At 38.5% G+C, this 22,171-nt stretch overlaps 4 protein-coding genes across 4 annotated transcripts; all 4 read left to right on the forward strand.

Moving 5' to 3' along the window:
• Positions 1-1,812: 1,812 nt before the first annotated feature.
• Positions 1,813-6,225, forward strand: parp3 (poly (ADP-ribose) polymerase family, member 3). Its single transcript, XM_063911761.1, has 11 exons — positions 1,813-1,962; positions 2,238-2,437; positions 2,528-2,653; positions 2,843-3,022; positions 3,186-3,324; positions 3,900-4,123; positions 4,215-4,370; positions 4,487-4,564; positions 4,646-4,823; positions 4,920-5,063; positions 5,272-6,225. Exons 2-11 carry the CDS (start codon positions 2,255-2,257, stop codon positions 5,442-5,444), a joined length of 1,581 nt encoding a protein of 526 aa, XP_063767831.1. The 5' UTR covers positions 1,813-1,962; positions 2,238-2,254; the 3' UTR covers positions 5,445-6,225.
• A 1,285-nt stretch (positions 6,226-7,510) lies between these two features.
• Positions 7,511-12,741, forward strand: gpr61l (G protein-coupled receptor 61-like). The gene is made up of 2 exons (XM_063910151.1): positions 7,511-7,863; positions 8,766-12,741. The coding sequence occupies exon 2, from the start codon at positions 8,815-8,817 to the stop codon at positions 10,102-10,104; it is 1,290 nt and encodes a 429-aa protein (XP_063766221.1). The 5' UTR covers positions 7,511-7,863; positions 8,766-8,814; the 3' UTR covers positions 10,105-12,741.
• A 1,920-nt stretch (positions 12,742-14,661) lies between these two features.
• Positions 14,662-15,967, forward strand: LOC134883544 (caveolin-2-like). Its single transcript, XM_063911946.1, has 3 exons — positions 14,662-14,814; positions 15,402-15,589; positions 15,808-15,967. The coding sequence occupies exons 1-3, from the start codon at positions 14,662-14,664 to the stop codon at positions 15,965-15,967; spliced, it is 501 nt and encodes a 166-aa protein (XP_063768016.1).
• Positions 15,968-18,635: 2,668 nt separating this feature from the next.
• On the forward strand, positions 18,636-21,549 carry cav3 (caveolin 3). The gene is made up of 2 exons (XM_063911361.1): positions 18,636-18,922; positions 20,193-21,549. The coding sequence occupies exons 1-2, from the start codon at positions 18,806-18,808 to the stop codon at positions 20,532-20,534; spliced, it is 459 nt and encodes a 152-aa protein (XP_063767431.1). The 5' UTR covers positions 18,636-18,805; the 3' UTR covers positions 20,535-21,549.
• Positions 21,550-22,171: the final 622 nt, after the last annotated feature.

Genomic DNA, 22,171 nt, shown 5'->3' on the forward strand with positions numbered 1-22,171 from the left:
AAATAAAATGTGTTTTTTATTAATATCAAAATTACTTACAGTCTGCCTTTTTACTTGTACGCCATCATGAGATGCATAATCCAGATGATAGGATATACAAAAATGCTTTGAGATGTTGATTTGCTTGGCTTGAAACTGTAAACATTGAGACAATTGTAAAAACCTGGTGGTAGTAGGAACCTACACAAATATGCCAAAATTCTGTCCTACTATGTTATGTTGTCATTTACAGCTTCTTACCTGCTGCTGCAATAAACGTAATATCTATAGTATCTTAGATTAACTGCACAAAAAACAGATTACTTTACACTTTCCTACATTGTCTCTCATCAATACTCACACCACTCCTACACTCATAATGACAGAGCTGCCAGGCTAAGTATTGGCCTGGCCATTTCAGCGTCTTGCTTATTGTCGCTACTACATGTGGACAAATGGAGCCGGGGATCAAACCATCAACTATCTAATGAGTATAAGTCTTGCTCTACCTCCTGAGCTGCAGTCTTAACTTTTGTGGAAAAGTTCAATTAAATGTGCAAATATCTTCTGGAATAAGGTTTGAATTATAGGCTGTTTAATATTGATCAAATCTACACCATCTGCCAAAATCAAACAGTCTCTGCATGAAAATTAGCAGCCCAAATACCATCGTCTGCTGATAAGGGATAAAACCGACCAAAGCTGTCTGAGTATATCCAGAGCAGTCAGTACCCCTGAGTGCATGAGGCAGATGCTTTGGAAAATAGACATGAACAGCTTCTGTGATTTAACGGTGCCATCTTGTGTCCAAACCGCTGATCTAATCTTGCAAATTTCAACATGTAGACAGCCTTGGGGCCTGCTGAAACACGACTATTTGCATATGGAGGAAGTGGACAGATAATCAGAGCATTGTTTTATCTCGTTAGTTCTGCCCAGTTACGATAATTAAATTACTGTTATTATATAACCCAGGTATAACATGTTGTGCAACAACTGCTTTGCTGTTAGGAACAAGAGTGTCAACTTCTGTGTTAAGGTTAAACAAAGAGCACCACCATATTTATCTTAATGTTTAAAGACATAATAACAATGTTTTGAGAGGAAATGTTTTTGACCAACTCAATTTCACAGTGTGTTAGTGTGTATGACTCAGTTCATGTCAGCAGTCCTGGTATTTTCATTTATTAGGAGGAGTCACCCTCAACATACAATTACACATTGCATGATAATAAAAAGTCAATGTCATAATAACAAACATGAAACTGCAATGGGAAATGTTGAAAAGGAACACCATATATAATACCATTCTCTTAATATACAGTAATACTAAGTCAACCTTTATATGTATTTGGAAGATACGCCCACATGATAGACATAACCCAGCTGTGCATTAATCACACTTCAGAGTTGTGATCTGGGGTGGGTGAATTAAGCAGAGAAAAGCTTCACATTAAGTTTGTTATTAAAGAGTAGCTTAGTTTTCATACTGAAATTAATAGTGATTGTAGCCTACAATGAAACGATAGAAACATCCATTAAGTGTGCTTTTATGATAGGTCAAATATGGTATAATATTTGTGGTGGTCACAAATGTGTATCGTTTTTATAGAATTAATAATATGATATAATAATATAATCATAGCATTAACGGAGGAAAACATTGTTTTAATCATCTTCAGATACAGTATGCTCTGTTGTGACTTGTAAATCTTTAGCTTGTCGCTGTGAGCGGTTTTGAGGGAACAATATATACTTAGATAAGCTAGGTGGCGGTAACGGTAAACTAGCTCTGCAGTTTCCCTGCAGCAGCAAGAAAATACAGTGGAGCTCCACCTCTTCCTCTGACGGTAAAGTGTCCCTAAACTTCCCGAAAAGCTGAGTCAGTCTGCCAGCCCAGCTTCCAGTCGTACCGCTGACAGCTTCATAAGAAAGGAGACTGTCTGCCTTCTACTCTCCCGTCTGACACTAAACAGTTAAAAGGTGAGTTCTCTGCTGAAGGACATTCAGATTTCATCTTCGGAATAAACAGAAGATCGCTCATTCACTATAGCTGTCTTTTACCAAAAAAGTGCTGATGTATAATGTTGATTTGCTTTATATTTAAACGTACATAGTAATTGCTGACTATTTACACATGCTTGGTTGAGGATGCATGCATTTGCTTTGGTTGCCAGCCATATAGGGCCAAGTGCAGACATGTCTGAGCTTGTCCAGGAATCATGCCAAGACACTTAGCATGGCAAGTTTCTCTTCAGGGTTTTAAGCAAGGATCATGCCACCAAGGAAACGAGCTGCGACTGCTGCTAAGGCTGGTGGGAAGAAGGTAAAACAAGAGCCTGAGACACCAGAGCCCAAAGATGCCTTCACCTCTGCAAAAGAGGCCCTTCTGGCTGCAGGGTCACAGGTTAAATGCAACATGAAGGTTGATGAGCTCTGCTCAGTGTTCGGAGGAGAGGTAAGAAAAACTATGTAAATTCACTTAACTCTGAATGCTAAATTCAAATTACTACATTTTAAGCAAAAATATATATTTGTTTTCCACCAGATACACGATGACTATGACTGCATGCTCAATCAGACCAACATTGGGCATAACAATAACAAGTTTTATGTCATTCAAGTGATTAAAAGAAACAGAAAATACTATACATGGAACAGATGGGGTAGAGTGGTAAGTTGGTCCTGCAAGAGATTCCTACTAAACTACCTTTCTTTACTTTATTCTGTTTTGCTCATTTGTTATATTTAAATATTAGTAACAACTGTACTTGTACACTGGGATTTTTATCTTTTAGTTTATTTCATTTTGTTATATAAAGCAATTTTGCCCCTGATTGCCTAATCTCTAATCTGAGTTCAGGGGGAAAATGGGCAATCCAAACTCAACAGGTTTGATACTCCTGAAAAGGCTGCCAAGGACTTTGAAAAAAAGTTTAAGGACAAGACCAAGAACAACTGGAGCGATCGGTCAAATTTTGTTTCTCATCCTGGGAAGTACACCCTGATCGAGGTGGATGGAGAGCAGGATGCTGAGGTCAAGGTAACCATAATGTACCTTTACTGGAGCAAGGAGCATTGAATATAAAACCTAAGAGCATCCTTTAGAGGCAGTTACCACCATCCCAGATATACGTCATCAGAAATGTTATATTAATGATCTGCCTTTGCAAACTCTCACTGGTTCTGCATTTTTATAATTGCAGGTGGACACTGTTGATGGAAAGAATGTCAAAGTAAAACAAAATGTCGAAGCTTGCACCCTGGACAACCCCACCCAGAAGCTTATCGAGCTGATTTTCAGCAATGACATGTTCAAAGAGGCCATGGAATGTATGAACCTAGGTGGGTGTGCTATAATTTATCTAGCAGGAAATATAAACCATGTCATGTCTGCTAAAAGTCAGTGTATATTAATACCTGTTCTGTACCACTTGTTGGGCTTGACTGTCTTTGGAACTACATGGGATTCAAAGAATATGCAAAATCTCTGTGATTTTTGCATAGTATATTTTTAGCTTCAGTTTAGTGTACATTAAGAGAACTAGGAGTCCAGAATGAGACATGTTAATGATTGACCTTTGCAACAAACAGAGGGTGAAGTCTACATTTACACAATGCGTCTCCTTAACTCTGCATTAGCTGTGCCGTGTGCTTTGCTAAGAATGTTTTTGTCATTTAATCTCTTCGTGTAATACGTGGAAGTATTCAAAGTAACAATTTGCACCTTTCAAAAAAGCAAAGACATAGTGTGAGATTACTTTTCTTAAGAAAATAGAAGAAAACATAAAATAATAACACAGGTGTGTGTGTGTGTGTGTGTGTGTGTGTGTGTGTGTGTGTGTGTGTGTGTGTGTGTGTGTGTGTGTGTGTGTGTGTGTGTGTGTGTGTGTGTGTGTGTGTGTTTGGATTGTACAAAGACGTCAAGAAGATGCCTTTGGGCAAGCTCAGTAAAAGTCAGATTGCCAAGGGCTTCGAAGTGTTGGAAGAGATTGAGGCAGCCATTAACCAAAAAAGCAGAAACACAAGACTGGAAGAACTCTCCTCGAAATTCTTCACCACAATCCCACACAACTTTGGCCGGAACATACCGCCAACCATCAACGACAAAGAGGTAGTGAACCAGAAGAAGGAGATGCTCATGGTGAGATTTATCCTTAGTTGATATTCTGGAAAAAACGTTTTCGATGTTTGCTCCGTGCTTAAGTAATTCTCCTTTTATATGCACTGTAAAGGTGCTGGCTGACATAGAGATCGCCCAAAATCTGAAGTCAGAGACTGAAAAATCTCATGAAGAGATGATTGAGACAGTTCCTCACCCTATAGACCAGGACTACAATTCTCTCAAATGCCGTCTCACTCTAATGGACAAGAATTCAGATGCATTCAAGGTACTGTCATGGTGTTGTTACTATTAAGGTTTAGTGAATACAAAGCACTTAAACTCTGTTCCAATGTATGATCATGTGTCTTCTTGTCAAACAGTATTTCCTTTTCTCATTTAAAGATCATACAAAAATACCTGAAAGCAACAAATACAGGCCCTAAAATTGTCAATGTTTGGGATGTTGATCGAGAGACAGAGGTAGGAACTGGACTCAGTCTAGTTTATTATGATATAGGAGACTGAAATCCTCTGACCTAACGCATACGTTGCACATTGTAGGGAGAACGGTTTAAGGAGCATGATACTCTGGAGAACCGCCGTCTTCTGTGGCACGGTACAAACATAGCAGTGGTAGCAGCTATCCTGAAGAGCGGTCTGAGGATAATGCCTCACTCAGGAGGCCGTGTTGGTAGAGGCATCTATTTTGCGTCTGAAAACAGCAAATCTGCCGATTACGGTGAGGCTTTATGGAAAAAAGCAGACATTGAAAGAGATAATGATCAAATGAATTGCAATCATTACAAATTATATTTCTTGCCATTTTGTTTTTCAGTGCAAACCTCTAAAAATACTGGAGTGATGTTTCTGAGTGAGGTAGCCCTCGGCAAAGAATGTACCATCACTAAAGACAACTCGTTCTTGAGGAAGGCCCCTGACGGCTATGATAGTGTTGTCGCACGAGGGAACGTGGAGCCAGGTACAAACCATATAATGAAAGAGAACTACAGGTTTTTTTGTGTCTCAAAAAAAGCTTTAACTTATTATTTGATTTACACAACTACTCTTGAGAAACATGCACAAAGGAAACAAACAGTCAGTATTTTCAACTGAATTCTATATGTCAGTATCAATTTTTATTTGAAATCATGCCACATCTTTTGTTTCTATTTTGTCTTTGTTTTCAGATCCATCCAAGGACACCTTCATCACCCTGGAGGGCAAGAAGGTTGCTGTACCTCAGGGCGAGCCTTTATCTCAGCCCATGTTCAAAAACAGCAACTTCAGCAACAGTGAATATCTCATCTACGAAGAGAACCAATGTCGCCTTCGCTACCTGCTGGAGCTTCAAATGTGGTAGCTCAACTCAAGGAAAGAAGTTCCTGATTCGCTCTATATAAAGGGCTTCCAAAAAGCTTGACTTGCTGTTTTCTTACAATAATAATGGTTATTATCTTATAATAATCATTATTATTATAGGGTTGCTTACTTTACTAATACAGGTATTACTGGTACATATATCCCTACATGATTCATAGATGACTTCTCTGTGCCTTATATATTGCACACTTTAAAACTGTTCTGGGTACTTAAGACTGCACTACTGTTATTTCACATGGTGCACTATTACTTTTTTTTACCTCTTTAAGATGCCTCTATATATTTGCAGAGTTTTGTTAAAAATAACAGGATGCACTTTATGTTATATTTGACATCTTCTAGTTAGTCTACATTATTTAATCCAAGTAGTAACACTTATATAAACCTGGGCCTGGGAGAGAGAACATTTCCTTGGGGACTTTGCCGCATGCCTTTGCTGCTTTAGACATTTTGACTCATGTTAAATAGTGGAGTAGAAAAATAATACTGTATGCATATATATTTTACAGTTTGTGAAGTGCAATGTGTGGCTGATGTTCAAGCAATGTTACCGGTCTGATATCTAAAGAAAGACTCTTAAAGTGCTTCTTGCGAAGTAATGATCATGAAAAGCTTGATCAAATGTGTTGAAGGTCTCCTAGTGTCGGTATAAATGCAACCATGTGGTGTCAGTAAGGAGCAAGTCCATTTGGAATGTAAATGAATTGCACTAAGACATTACATAAACATCATCAAGTAAATAAAATAAATTGTGCATACAATGTGTTGGAAGTTGTTTTCCTTTTGGATGTTGATATTATGTCACTGGACGGCATTTAATAAAAGGCAAAAAATATTTTCCTGATAGTAATACATATTGATTTAGATGGTGATGTGTGAACATTTAACACATAGGATGGTCTTGCAGATGCAAGTAAACAGGGTGAAAAGATCAGGATCACACACAGATTATAATATTAAAAAAAATACCATATAAAAAAAACATGGGCCTATAGTGCAGTGGTAGATGTAATGTGCATACCAGAAGAATGGCAACCAAAAGGCCATTGAACATTCAACACAGCTCCTCATTTCACACCTTATCGTCCTGAGCTTGGAAGAATCCCTGATATAGGGATGAAAGAGTCTTTATATCTATCCGTATTAAATCACAACCTGATGGGAGCAGTTTGTAATGTCATTACAGAACATGGGCGGTGACCTTTTTTAAAGTCTTTTGATGCAATATTGCATCTTTGAAAGTGTATTTCCTTGCGTTGAGGAGTAGTTGGTGTTTTTGTGTTCTGAGCTTAACTGATATATTACGTAACTAATGTGAGGGTATGTAACATAACATATTCTCTAATATTACAGCATGATAATATACCATAACTATCAAACACCAAACAAGGCTAATTTGTGCAATAAGTGACAAACTAAAGTATGATTTTTATGTGACATACTACTTTTTATGATATATTCAGAATTGCTGGGAAGACTACTTAAAGTCATTTGTATATGTACACAGAATGGGAAAACTCATCATAAATACTAATGTAGAATTCAAATAACAATACTGCCAAATACCCTTTCGAAGAGAAGAGACGAAAAAAGATATGAAGCACAGGGAAATATTCAAAAGATATCAGTTTAACGATTTACACAGTATAACATTTTTCAACCAGATTGTTTGTTGTTCCTGAAGTTCCCGAGTTATTGGCTCCTTAGAATATACATTTTAGTTACCTTTGACCTGCAATAGATGTAAACTTCCATGCCTTTTCTGTTGTGAGTTTTTAGTGACTGGAAGTCGAAACATGAGTTATTGTCAGTAGAGAAGTGCCATATTTAACAAATGTTACAGCTGTCAGGTTTCAGTAAATTACCTACTGCGATGATGTAAAGCTGGCTGCGAAGGGTAAACATGAGTTGTCCTTTAACCTGGCAGACATTAGGACCCAGGGGAGGCTGGGAATAGGGAGACAGTGGAGTGTGTGTCTATTTGAAAGCAAAAAAAAAAAAAAAAAACACAATACAATGTGTGCCTGTCACTGCCATACACAGCACAGGACAGGAATAAGAGTGTTACTGGAGGAGGAGTGAAGAGAGAGGGGAAGCATCATGTACCATCAAAAACCATCATGGAACCAGTTCTTCTTCAACTGGAGATAACAATGTGTGATGCGTCTGGACCTCTGGAGCCCCTCTACTGAACAACTAGACCTCACACACTAAATTGTCTGGACTTGATGAATTTTCAGCTGGAAGACAGACTTTTTATCTTTCTGGAAAATACACAAAGGAAGCTCGGTTTGGCCCAGTGTACCTAAACAAAAAGTGGGAATTTAACAATAGCTTTGTCAAGTCAAACAACTGGTCAACCTGTTTGGTGACAGTTGAGACACACAAACACACCATGGGTAAGTAATTCCATGCCTAATAAGAGTTGTTATTTTATGCTGAATATGTTTAAATCTAGACAGAAGGTACTTGTGTGTGTTTACTACTCAATGAGATCTGAAGGTGTTGATATCAGAAAAACATATCAATTGATTTAACTGCAACAATTTATGTCCAGGAAATAGTTTGTGACAAGGTTTGAAATGGTATAAGCTTTTGTTTTGAAACGGCATTAACAGTGGTTTCAGAGCTTTTAAAGACTGGTGAAAGCTTAAATGGCCTTTTACCTTGTCAGCACTCTGACAGAAAGAAGAAAATGTAATTTCTCCAATACAAATGGTTGTAGAGTTTCTCCAGAGAGGTATTGTCAAACACAAATATATATTAGACTGAAGTTGGCCAACTTGTCCTTGCTAATTGTCCTCACAACTCTCCTCTTTAACATCAGTTTTGATTGGCCCTCAAGGGGAGATGATATTGATCACTCAAACAATTGTAGTCTTGCTATATTTGACTGTAAACAGTTTCCAATTTACCCATCTTTGAGTGTGTCTGTTTACACTCAAAATGTGTAGGCACTGTTAAAATGTTCCAATAAGAAATCAGTAAAAAAAAAAGACACCTAATTGCTATATACATTTTTCAAATTATTTACATAACATTGAATAATGAAGCCACAATCACCATTAGTATTCAACTATATTAAATAATTTCTTCCCTCTTTTGTTCTGTTTAGTATGGTTTAATCACCTTTGGCTGAAAACAATTAAAAGCGCAGCATTTGTGCTATTTTATTGGTGTATTTTCATCAATAAAATACATTTGAAAAAATACAAATGATAATGGCAATGTTTTTAATTTAAAAAATCTGATCCACCTAGAACATGTTTTTAAATAACTGCTTTTGGTCTTCTTAACACAGGACATCCACATATGGCGACATCAGAGATAGAAACGGAGGTTTTGAATAAATGATGGCCGCCAACACCGGCCCCATGATAGCCTCTCTGCCACATCACGTGACAAATCTCACCTCAACAGAGCCCAATCCTACGGTCCCTGCCGACCTAGGCGTTGTCACCAGCTCCCAGTCTCAGATCAAAGACCTTGTCGGGTTGTTCTGCATGGTGACCCTTAACCTCATTGCTTTGTTGGCCAACACTGGTGTTATGGTGGCCATCGCTCGTGCTCCTCACCTGAAGAGGTTTGCTTTTGTGTGCCACCTTTGTGCAGTGGACCTGCTGTGTGCCATCCTCCTCATGCCCTTGGGTATCATATCCAGTTCAGCGTTCTTTGGCACCGTGGTGTTTACAGTCCTGGAGTGTCAGGTTTACATTTTTCTCAATGTTTTCCTCATCTGTCTCTCCATTCTCACCATCACAGCCATCAGTGTGGAACGTTACTTTTATATCGTACACCCAATGCGTTATGAAGTCAAGATGACCATAAACCTCGCTATTGGTGTCATGCTCCTGATCTGGGTGAAGTCAGTCCTCTTGGCTATGGTCCCACTGTTCGGATGGCCAGCTTATGGACCCCAGAGCTCTATTGCTGCAGCTCACTGCTCTCTCCACGCTAGCCACAGTCGTCTCAGAAGTGTATTTTCTGTGCTCTTTAGTGTGGCTTGTTTTCTGTTTCCTGCAGTGGTCATTTTTGGTGTTTACTGTGCCGTGTACAAGGTAGCTCGCTCCGCAGCCAAGCAGCAAGTGCCTGCTGTGCCAGCGTGGGCAAATGCAAGCCTTGCTAAAAATCGCTCAGACTCCATTAACAGCCAGACCACCATGATCACCACCACACGCTCCCTGCCCCAAAGACTGTCTCCTGAGAGGGCCTTCAGTGGAGGAAAGGCTGCCCTAACATTGGTATTAATTGTTGGTCAGTTCTTTGTTTGTTGGTTACCCTACTTCATCTTCCACATGCAGATGTCTCTGACTGGCTCCATGAAAAGCCCCGGGGATTTGGAGGAGGCAGTCACTTGGCTGGCCTATTCCTCTTTTGCCATCAACCCGTTCTTTTACGGACTGTTGAACAGACAGATCAGAGAAGAGCTAGTAAAGTTTCGGCGCTGTTGCTTGACCCAGCCGGCAGATTTTGGGACATCCAGCCATGAAGGCTCCCTTCAGGAGAATTTCCTTCAGTTCATCCAGAGAACCAGCAGCAGCAAAGCTGAAACCCCATCCAGCTGTGCCAACTCAAACCCCAGAAACACTGCGGACCAGGGGAGTAAGATCCCTGGACAAATTCCTGAGGAGCATGCCTAGACATTGACCAACATCAGTGATGGACCACCGTGCTATTATATGGATTATATGTTTTTATTTTTTTTATGTAAGCAGGACATTTTCATATTGGAAGCTTCATAATTTAAGAAGTTTAGGATTATTTTGACTTTGAAATTATTATTGATCACTGGAACACCTTCTCCTATCCATTCTGGCAACAAGGAGGTCATTTCTTAAATAATTTAAAATGTTATGATACAAATGAAATCTCTTATTTCACGAGTGTCTGTGGTTGCTCTCATATTGCATCATATGCAATGTGACCTTTGCACAAGAATCCATTGATATGTATATTAAAATGATCCCTTGTTTTACCTGAAGTGATAAAGGTCAAAATTCCAAGCCATTGTTTGTTGCAAAAATCCCGACTTGTTTTGGAAGACTTGGTCTGCTGAAGCCATTACATCCAGTTAATATTAATGTTATTTCTTAAATAATATACATCTATAAAGCTTTTAGAAAGGCACAGAATAAATATATTGCTTTGCCTGAAATAAAAAATATTAAGATTGTTAATCGATTATTGTAAACATGTTGTCAGGTCCAAAATGTTCAATTCAGGGAGGCTTTTTATCATTTTAGGTCAAGGTGCTATGATTTTACTGAAACATGAAATATTGAAATGGATATGACACATTCCCCTGTGCATATTTTCTAATTGTACTTCAAATGGCCTGGTTGTTTATGTAGATACATACAAAATCTGCAGTGTAACCTAAATAACAAGGTTATAATTGAAGGGATATTCAAATATGTTATTGTCTTTAACTGGGAACAATTTGTATTCCATATAAACATGTAGTGCTTCCACTGCATCCTCGTTTTCATGTCAAAAACAAACATGTATATTCAAATGTTATACAGTCACCAAGACCAACCAAGACTAAAACTAAAATGTAGCTAAATGTTGGATGTAAATGAAGTATAACTAACACAGCGGTTTCTGCAGTGTGGCACGCTCTTGTGAATCTGAGGGACAATACCTAGAGTTCCTGTGCGCAACAGATATGCTGATTGACGGTGAATGTCATTAGCCTCTGTCGTCATGGAAATTAAGTGAGCCTGTGACTCACATAGCAACAAGCACCTTTAGGCTGGAAGTATCCTTATGGATGTATAGCTCTGAATCCTGATTGGAGTCTGTCTGCAGATTTATGGCTTTCGCCAGCTTCTCACATGCATACCAATTACAGAGAGCACATAGGTTCAGATAGAGGCTCATTAACATATGAACAGAGGCTGAGACTAAGTTTTCCAATTCCCTGCAAATATGAACTGCTAAAATAGGGACATGGGTACAGTGAGGCAAAGATGGTGAATTTACAATGGAAATCACTATCATGGATTGATAATGCTCTGAGAGTGGTAACTAAGTGCTGTTTTATTGCTTCTACTGTTTGTATTAGCTTTTCACCACCATCGGTCATGACGAAAAAGTGTGGATAAAGCAAATAATGGTATATACCACACTTACATAACTGGTTGTGTGCTTAATACTTAGAGATGAAAACTGGATAGCCTTTTATACATAAACAAACACAGCATGATGTGAGACTTCAGTATATGTATATGTTTGTTTCTTTATTTGTGTCCTTTTATTTCACTTTTTCAAATATATATATATATATATATGTATAAGACCAACATGGTACATTTTACATTACAATCTATACCTTGCTTGCTGAGATTTAAACTTCCTAAACCCTACTTATACAATAATAAAAACAGGGTTGGACCCCCTGGATCTAAATATAGCTTTTATAAAACCAAAAATCAATGAATACCAATAAGGACCCGGTCAACCTTCATTTCTCTTGTGACCTGTGTGAAGGACATTGAATCACTATCATTTACTTTGATATTCATGCATTTCTGAGCTCTGTATTTGAAATGACAAAGACAAAAGCATAGTGTTCCAGAAAAATCTGGAACGAGACGTTTTGTTGTTTGAGTTCAGAATATTATATAATATTTTCACGTGAGTAATTTGAAAATGGTAAGGGGAAGGGGTTGTGTCTTGTCTCAGTACACATTTGTAATTTAGATGTCTAGCAGGTCACTCTGAGCTTTACACAATGATTAAAGAAGAGAGGAGCAAAGATTACACCTGGAGGCAAATATCTCTGTAGAGGGTTTTGGGATGAGAATTATCATCTCATCCGGCCAAACAACTGTGGAATAACGAAAGGGTCAGACAAAGCCTTTGCATGGCAGCATCCACATATTAATGTATCTTAAAGTTAAAACATTTAAAATCAAGTAATCCTGTAGGAGCCAAAATGTCCTTCATCCTGAGTTTATTACTCGTATTATTATTATTATTATTTGTTTACATCACTTTCATTTATATTTATTCAGCACTTCCAGCAATTCTGGTGAAATCGGTGTGTTTTTGGTATTTACTGTAGGCCACCTGTTGCAAGCTGGGGTCGGGATGACAGAGGCTGAGCTTGCGCTGACAGTTTTTATGTTGGACGTTTGATCCTGCCTAAGTTTTCGCTTGTTTTATTTAGTTAATTAAACATCATCATTTCAACATCAGTATGGACTGTGTTATTGAAAACGCGTCACAGCCTAAAGCCAAGTCTAGCCTCTTGACGATTCAATTTGATGGGAATAAAGCCGCCACAAATCCTAAACCCTCTTGCTTTTACCGTAACCAGGAATTCCTGTGGATTCATAAACCTTATATGTAAAAGAACAAAAGAGAGAGCTCTGTTGTTCGTCAGGTCAGACAACACCAGAGAGCAACCTTATTGACCAGGCTATTGATTATTAACACAACCACTGTCCACATAAGATAAACCTGTGACCTACAGACTCAGAATAGATTCCAAGACATCCATGAATGGAGATTCACACAGGTTTTCAAGTATAATAAAACAATATACATATACAAATGTATATACACATATACACTGCAATTGTGTTGCCCAGATTGTGTTGTTCAACTCATGACACCATATTTGTTGAACATTTTTATTTTACAAATCAGGAGATGTAACTAAATTAATCTTAGCTAGTACGTTATATGGACGATGTTAAGATGCAATCACGACCCAAAATCAGGAGCTCTTCATCCTCATGGTTTCCACAGACACAGCATCAATCCTCAGCTATCATACCCCCGTCTCCACTCCACCACCTGACGTACTGCTGCGGTTGGGAACACAAGCACTTTGATTTTATGGTAGGCACTGAGAGAAAAACCAGCTAGACATTAGGATAGTTTAACCATCATTGATAAACAAAGAGGATATATATATATATATTTTCAAATACACAGACCGAACATGGCCAACAGAGTGCACCATTTACCAGTGATTCTTCTCCCTGCTCTTTGTTCATTCCTGAGAAGAAGACTCCTACGAACGTTCAGCAAACAGTGAAATACATGTTTTCTGTTAGGTGTCTAAGATATTTGATCTTATTTTAGTTTATTATATTGGTACAATCCACATGTTCTTTATGCATAATACTGTACTTTTCTGCTCACTCCTCACCATATATTGCATCGACGTCCTCTTTGTTTCAAACAGCAGCTGTTTTCATTTTAAAAACATCCTAATTCAGCAGTTTTAAACATGTATTTCTCATTTGTCGTGGTAAAGCCTTACTGTATATACAGCTGCGGAAAAATAAGAGACCACTCCAATTTTTTCTTAACTCTTTTTCTCTACATGTATGGCAGCCATTACAGTGTGTGTTGAATTCCAACACAGAGAAAAAATGCCAGTAGTTTATAGAATACAATAAAAAAATAAATAAAATCAGTTAGCTCAAAAGACGTACCAATAAAAAATAAAACAAGAGAAAGTGATAATGCTGAAGTAGTCTCTTAACTTTTTCCGCAGCTGTATATATATGTGTATATATATACATACATATAGGGAGAGAGGGATTTATACAACCTTTATATTTATATAATATATTTATAGTTCTAGACTTTGGAATTAGCCTCCCTTTTTTATCTTTGTTTGCAATGTATTTATTGTTGTGCACCAAATACCAAGGCAAAAATGAATGCACATTATTTGTAATCTTATTGTTGTCTTTCTTGTTCTTGAATACATTCATTTTAATTACTTGATTGAGAGAAGATGTTAAAATGCAGAGAACTCTGTTCTCAATGTGTGGATTACAGTTACACTACCGATGTACAACATGGTTATAAATTACCGTACTTTATAACCATGACATGACAAGTTACTTTCCCTGTTTATGTTCACCCTCTTCAATATTTATTGAGAAAGTGAAGGTCAATTAGCAACGGTCCTTAGCCATTTCTCATGAAGGTCTAAATTAGACTTTCCTTGTGAAAATGACACTAAAGACAACCCTTTAAAAGCCAATAAAGGCATTCCTCAATAAGGAGCAAGGCAGTCATCAGTCCACTATGTTCCACCTGGGTGTCAGTGACATGCACACAGTTACAGTGGAAAGCCATCCTCCTGCTACACCCTGCTCGTCCTCCATATTTCCAATGACATGACCACAGCCTTCAACAGAGTGTGGACACAGCTCACCTTAGTAGAAATGGAGGAACAGAGATTAAAAGACGAGAGACCAGCTGAGGAACTGATGGAAGTCAAAGTGGATGTACAGTCTGAAGATGTGAATTCCACCCACAGTGATACAAGGCCTCTGATTAATGTCAGGGATCCCAAAGGAGTTAACAACAGTCTTAAGGTAAATATTCTGCAGCGTTACAGGAATTTTAAACATGTATACAACTTGACACAGAACTTCCAGCACAAGTAATTTAAGTCTAGAGAAACAGAGAACTATACAGAACAGTCAAATAAACAAACCCTCTGTGCATGCTCTGCATACAACTCCTGCTGTCTGTATTGACCCACGTTCAATATTGATGATGCAAAGTGGGGGTAAACCTGGTACATACATGCAAATTGGAAAGTGGAGCTTTTTAATAAATTACCTTTATTTTTGTTATAAAGATAATGTAAGTCTACCAATTTACTGTGGGTTATATTAATAGGCTGCACAATACTGACCACAAGTGGACAGGATCTTACACACAGGTCTTTTTTTGCCCCTGGTGATACAATATTAACTACTCTGTTAAGTAGAAATTATGTGCATTCGTTGCCAAGTAAATTGGCTCAGTGCAGTACATTTTCATGCATTACACATTATTCTCAGTCATCCCTGTCAACATGTTATCATCCAACCTCCACACCTCAGTATTAACTTTAATATGTTTGAGAAAATCGGTCCCCAGAAGTAAATTTCGGTGTCTCTGTGTGTGTCTTGAGGTCACGTTTGAAGATGTGATTGCAGAGCCTCCCTCGGTGCGGAGCTTTGATAAAGTGTGGTTGTGGAGTCACGCCCTATTTGAGGTGTCCAGACTGTGGATCTACCGGCTCATCTCTCTCCTTCTGGCAGTGCCGGTCTCTCTGGCAGCAGGGATCCTCTTCGCTGTGCTCAGCTTCCTTCACATCTGGTAGGACGGTTGTCACACTGAGATGTGAAGACTTACAGGCATGGATTTACTGATAAACATTTTTCGGGTAAATAGGAATCATGCAGTAGGTAGTTGGATTAGATATAGTGACACAAGCTTTTCCCTGCTATATGTTTAGGTACAGTTTATAAAAGTGTATAAAGATTGTTTATCAAACACATGATCTGATATTTTGTTCACTCCCTGTATCTCTCCAGGTTGATCATGCCCTGTGTGCAGCTGCTTCTCATCAACATGCACTGGGTTCAGACTGTGTGGGGCAGCTTACTCAACATACTCATCAGCCCATTATTTACCAGTATTGGAAAGTGCTGTGGTCAAATCACCATCCATCTGGCAAAAGATGAAGACAGATAGAAAAACACACTGTCGGAAAATGATATAGCTACATCATAATTGTCAATGATTATTTTGTATTATGGCTCACCTGGCACGGTATGTGGCACACTGAGACCAGTTTTAATATGTACATTTTAAGATAATGTAGTTATATAATGCATAGAGTTGCCTCCAAGCCAGAATATGATCAAGCATGTATTTATGTGGGGTATTAGTACTAAAGCTTTCTAATGCTCAATTTCAGAAATAAAAAGCAAAAAAATCCTACATAACAAAATGATTTGGGCTATAAGAAAACGAGCATTAAATCAGGCAGATACTGTAAAGCTGAGAGCTCAGGAGAACAAATGTTTACACATTAATAATATTAATATTGATCATGTATTCCATTAAATAATATACCGTTTTTGATTGTGTTTTACTATTTTGATTATTGTGATCCATTTATGACCATATTTTCAGAATGTTTTCTTGAATTCAGATTCAATATGTATTGTCCCATATCAAAGAGGACTATATCACATAATTTGATGTTAGTTTTTTGGCATATTAGTATAGATTTATAGAATATAAATGTAAAGTACAGCGTGTGACTAGTGTATCTAACTAATGAGGACTTACAAAGACTTTTACAAAGAGTTTCATGGAGCAACATTAAAATAAATTAAGTAGCTATGACAATGACCTATTCAAATTCATTGATTTAAAAAGAAGTGATAAATGAAAAACCTAAGGGGAGAATTTTTACGAGGGGGGATCTAGAGGTATTTCTTGGCCGGGGGCAACGGCCTCTTGACTCTTGTTGTCAATAAGAGGTTGCTTGGCAACAACCGGAGGCTCCAATAAGACACTTCTCACATTCAACACACATAGCATAACCACACACATAACTTCCCGTAAAATTACAACTTGCCTTTTCACACCGTTTTTACATACTTTTTACCTTCCTGCTAATGCTAAGCTAACTTGTTGGCATGTTCTTATCAAACCCTTGTCTAATAAGGGAATAGGTGTGTTTTACAAAAGATCGAACAATTTCTTAAATTTGTAGATTTTGTAAAGGTGACGTGACAAATTACTGCTCTCAAGAATTAAGGCCTATAACAAATTCTGTCTTTGAAAATGTAGTTGGTATTAAAACACATGTTGTATGCGTCAAGTAACACATCCAGTACTGTTCATTAAACTAACCCAAGTAACTGATACCCACTTTCACCATTACATTCCATAGGACTCTAAATTTAGGTCCGTCTGTCTACATTAAATGAAAGTCAGGAGCCAGTGCAGTCTCAGCTGATTGCATTGACACCCATAGAGTCAGAGGTATGCCCACCACGACTCTCTGCTGAGCTATTTCTGTCACTCTACCTCCATGCCTAACTGGCCTCAACTCTCTACCACGCCAAGAATACACCTCTAATTGGGTTGGCTCTCGATCACATGCACTCAGCTCCCATTCTACCCCTCCTTCCTCGTCCCTGTCTCTGCCACCTGGGAACCCGGAAAAGAAATGCCAATCCATGCTCCAAAGTCACGCTTCCTGTCCTGTTCTTACACCCCACTGATTAAGATAGCAACGGAGATAGTGTTGCTGTGAGACCTTTTAGCAGTTTTCATAGGAGCCTCCTCCTCTTCCCCCTCTTTTTGGCAGCACCATACTGTATGAGTTTGTTTGTTTATGCAACCTGCTAATATAGAAAGCTACAGTCTGTATGACTGAGAGCAACAACTGCACAGCTTAAGCAAGACTGAATCACAGTTTATTTTTGGGACTGTTGTATTTTATGTTTTTAGCCCTACCTCAAATCAGAGTTATATGTTATAGGAGACTCAGGACACACCTTCTGAGAACTCTCTATTGCATAGACTGTGAAGCTTATAGAAAAGCACATTTGTTAAAATAAAATAGTGAATGATATACTAAAATGTAACTCTTTCTGAGTCCCAATGACTGAATAACATTTTTTAATATGAACATGTGTGTGCATTGCGTTTGCCTATATTAGGTGCACGCATGCATCACACGCAATTATCTTAACCAGTATTTAAATAAGCAAAAAAACACCAGGCAATTTTTTCAACAAATACATTTGGAATAAAACAAAACAGCTCTAGGGTTACAATGACAGGGGAGGTACAGTAGAGTTGTTCAAACTGGCACAATGTCAGCAATGTTACATCGACTAACCACAGCACCACCTGACATACAGTTTCACACATGATGAAGGTGTTGAATTGATACATATTGCTTCAATGAAGTGCAAATAAATTTGAAACATATTCTGAATGATACATGATTGAACAACATTATCTGTATGGTACTATAATCCTCATACTTGTGTTATGTAAACTCTTTTTTATCTCCTTTTTTTGTTTTTTTATCTTTCTTTTGTTGTGGAATGTAGTTTTAAACACGTAAAACCTTTTTTTCTTTTCAAAATAGCTCCAGTATCAGGATGTAAAACTGTGTCCCAACCAAAGCCCGGGCAGCGGGGTGTGTTTGTGCCTCACTCTGTGGTGGAAGTTCGTGCCACTGTGTAAACCCTTCCCAGTGAGCCCCACAGCCCTATGTGAAATGTGACACAACCCTGGGTGCTCCTTTAAGGCATGCCTTTTCTATGTTTGTGCATTACCGTGTGTGTGTTTCCACTGTCTGTGTGTGGGGGCCTGTGTGTATGCAGGGCGGGGGTCAAGCCTCCATTTTTGCCAGGGCGTCTGCAGCAGCTGTCCACTGGCATGCCAGAGGGAGCGTCACTCACAGTGGTGATACAGGGGTTCAGACGTCAACCGAGGCGGCTCTGTGCAGTTTGATCCAGGAAGGTTTACTCTCACCGTCTCCAGCCCTGCAGCCCAACCATGGCGGATCAGTACCAGTACAACACCAACGAGGAGAAGATTGTGAAGGACAGCCACACCAAGGAGATTGATCTAATCAACAGAGATCCCAAGCAGATCAATGACGACGTGGTGAAGGTTTGTGCAGCATGGAGACACCACCCTGTCACAGAGAGGATTAGGGACATAACTTTTGTCTTGGCATCTGAGGAGATCAAATTAATGAAGTACAGACAAAGACAGGAGAATGTTAGAGAGTTTTATACCATCTGGAAAATCCTTAAATAGATCAAGAGCTATTGCTGTTGCCTGGGCAGAACCCAAAGCTTATTTTGGGAATGGGGTAGAAGAGTGTGAAACTGATACACTGTGCCTGTGATTTCTTAACTTTTGACTTCTGTTTATCCTTTGAATTGTTGCCCTGTCATCGCAGAAAAATATTCTATAAGAATTTAAATATTTTGTTTGAGTGCAAGGGGTTCATGGTCAATGAAGATGGTTAATCACACGTTTTTAGAAGAGCATGTTCAATGTCTGCATTACTTAGTTTGAAATGATTCGCATGTCTGTTTTAAACCACAAGGATTGGTAAACTTACTGCTAATAGTTTGGTCTTTAGCATTTACATGTGTTATTCATGCAGTCAATTTCTGCTTACATAACAACGTTCTTGCCTTGTCATTAAAATAAAGTAATTCTAATTGAAACCTTCAACCAAATTAGTCAGGGAACCTTTCCTGATATGACATGCAAGTTTTGGGTATCCATTTATTGTATTCAAAGAACACTGACTATTCTTATGCTGAATTTGACTCCAGTAATCCTTCTCAGAGCTGAAAGAGGCCAGACCTGACTGAGAAAATATAATACAATGCATGTTCAGCCATTTATTCAGAGGATGATCTCTGGAGACTATCTCTACAGGAAACGCACAACTGATCGTATCCAGAGCTCTGAAAGAAAACAAAAGGTCTTCAGAGCTGTGTGTCTGTCCATCATGATTAGGTGGATTTGCATTTTATATATGAGTCTAATCTTGGAATGCAACAGCGGTTTTCTAAAGGAGAAGGTGACACATACTGAAAACAGTTTAGACGATTGTACAGTTGCTCTCATGCATTTTACATGAGGCGAACTTCAGCTACAGGTTGGAAGAGAGCTTTTAGAAATGATTGGAATCAGTGTTAAAAGCCACTCCATAACTTTGCTACAACATTTAGGGAACTTTTCGACACCTAATAGTTTTTTCTGCATAAATTTGACCCTAACACTCTGCAGCTTTCACATATTTATCTTGACACTATTCAGATATTCAGAGACCACTCAGTTCTGTTTGAGGGAGATACAAAAGTGGTGTGCACACAGGGATGTGTTGTAATAAAAGTCTCTTTTTATATGTCCCTTTTAGGTGGACTTTGAGGATGTCATTGCAGAGCCTGACGGGACACACAGCCTGGATGGGGTTTGGAAGCTCAGCTACACCACTTTTACTGTGTCCAAGTACTGGTGCTACCGTATCCTATCTGCTGTCTTTGGCATCCCTGTCGCTCTTCTCTGGGGTTTCCTGTTCGCTTGCATCTCCTTCTGCCACATCTGGGCTGTAGTTCCCTGCATCAAGAGCTGCCTGATTGAGTCACAGTGCATCAGCCGCATCTATTCTCTCTGCATCCAGACCTTCTTAGATCCCTTCTTTGAAGCCCTGGGCAAGGTCTTCAGCAGTGTGCGTGTTGCACTGCGCAAAGAAGTCTAAAAACTCACACTGTAGTGTTTATAGTATGATCGGATGAAGTGCGGTATCTTTTTATACACCAGAAGCTCAGTCCTCGCGTCTCGCTAACTCCCTCAGACTCCTCCTCCTTCCTTCATAACATGCCGTTCCCCACCCAACCATCCTCAAGCTGGGTCCTGATATGCCCTGTGTGCCTATTGCCACCAGAAGCCCTGTGACAGCTGCAGCAGGCCGCGTGGTTCTATGACAGTTCTGGCACTCCTGCAGGGCTCAGTGCTGCTCTGAGGGAGGAGAGGACTGCCTGCCATGACGAGGATCTGTCTGTAATCATGTATTTGTGTCATAAAAAGCCAAAGACAATGGTTACTCATTCAACAGATGAAATAAACTCCCCAACCTGTGGACAATGCTGCATGTATGCATTTCATTTTGTCATTATTAAATGTTAATTGCTGTATGTGCTTGGTAAAGTTTAACTCTATATTGATTTAATTAGATTTGGTATAATAATGCAAAGAACTTTAATATAAAGAAAGTAATTGACAATTTCTTCAACATAATTATTTTGTCATTTGTGATGAGTCCTCAGAAACTAACTTTTTTTGCTTAATTGTACGTGAAAGAAATGTGTGGAACCAACCATGCAGATAAACTACTTCCTTTTACCGAAGCGTGATGAGTGGAATATTAAACTGCTCCACATTTCAGTCATGTACGTGTTAACAAGTATGCAATTACATGTACTGTAACTACTGGAGGAGTAAAGTAAGAAGGACATTGTATTGTTGAACTGTGTTATTTAAATGATCTAAAAAGTGTAATGCCTTTGCTGCTATTGTGCAGCTCTAGTTGAGAAGGTTAATTATGTATGGGCTAGAACTTATCTAAGTACACTTCACAATTGATAAAACTGTCCTTATAATAAGTGTATTGCATCACTGGTTCACTGTTTGCTTGAAAGTATAATATGTGTGTTATTTCAGTTCAATGTGAGAGGCTGGAGAAATACATTTTTAAGATTCACCAACCATCTTAACTGCGTTTCAGTGAATTCTTTGACAACTCCAGTCAACCTCGAAGCAGTGACCTGGGAGCTTTGACCCACTAGAGGCTGCTGTTGTGTATCTTTCATAGTGTCTCTCTGGTGTCACCACACCCTTCTTTGTTCATGTTTTTCTGGCCAACACATCCTGGTCCTTTATTGCATCTGAAAATAAGAGATAATATGTGCGGAGACATGACACTGTGTTAAAGCATTATTATGATTAATGATTGACTAGAGTAAACAAGAAGCAACAGTGATTTATTTGCCAAAAATATTTGCAAATACATAGAAAGTCAATATGCAGACTAAAAATACAACAGAAAAAAACACATTCTTCACAATTACAATTTATTTATATATGTTGGCCCCTGGAAAAGATTAATTAAACATATGCAATTGCAAACATACTGTTAATATAAATTGTCCTCTACACGTTGTAGGGCATTTAAAAATGGAAAACATCTTTGGTAATGAAGTTCAAAGTTGCAAGGTTCAAAACATTAAAATTAAAACATGTTTACTAATTAATATCACATTAATAATGCAGTCATTTATAGTATTTTAAATTTGAAACTGATCATTATAATACCTTGTTTGATGGTTTAAAATGTGC

The sequence above is a fragment of the Eleginops maclovinus genome, chromosome 20, assembly GCF_036324505.1.
Source record: "Eleginops maclovinus isolate JMC-PN-2008 ecotype Puerto Natales chromosome 20, JC_Emac_rtc_rv5, whole genome shotgun sequence".
Lineage (NCBI taxonomy): Eukaryota > Metazoa > Chordata > Actinopteri > Perciformes > Eleginopidae > Eleginops > Eleginops maclovinus.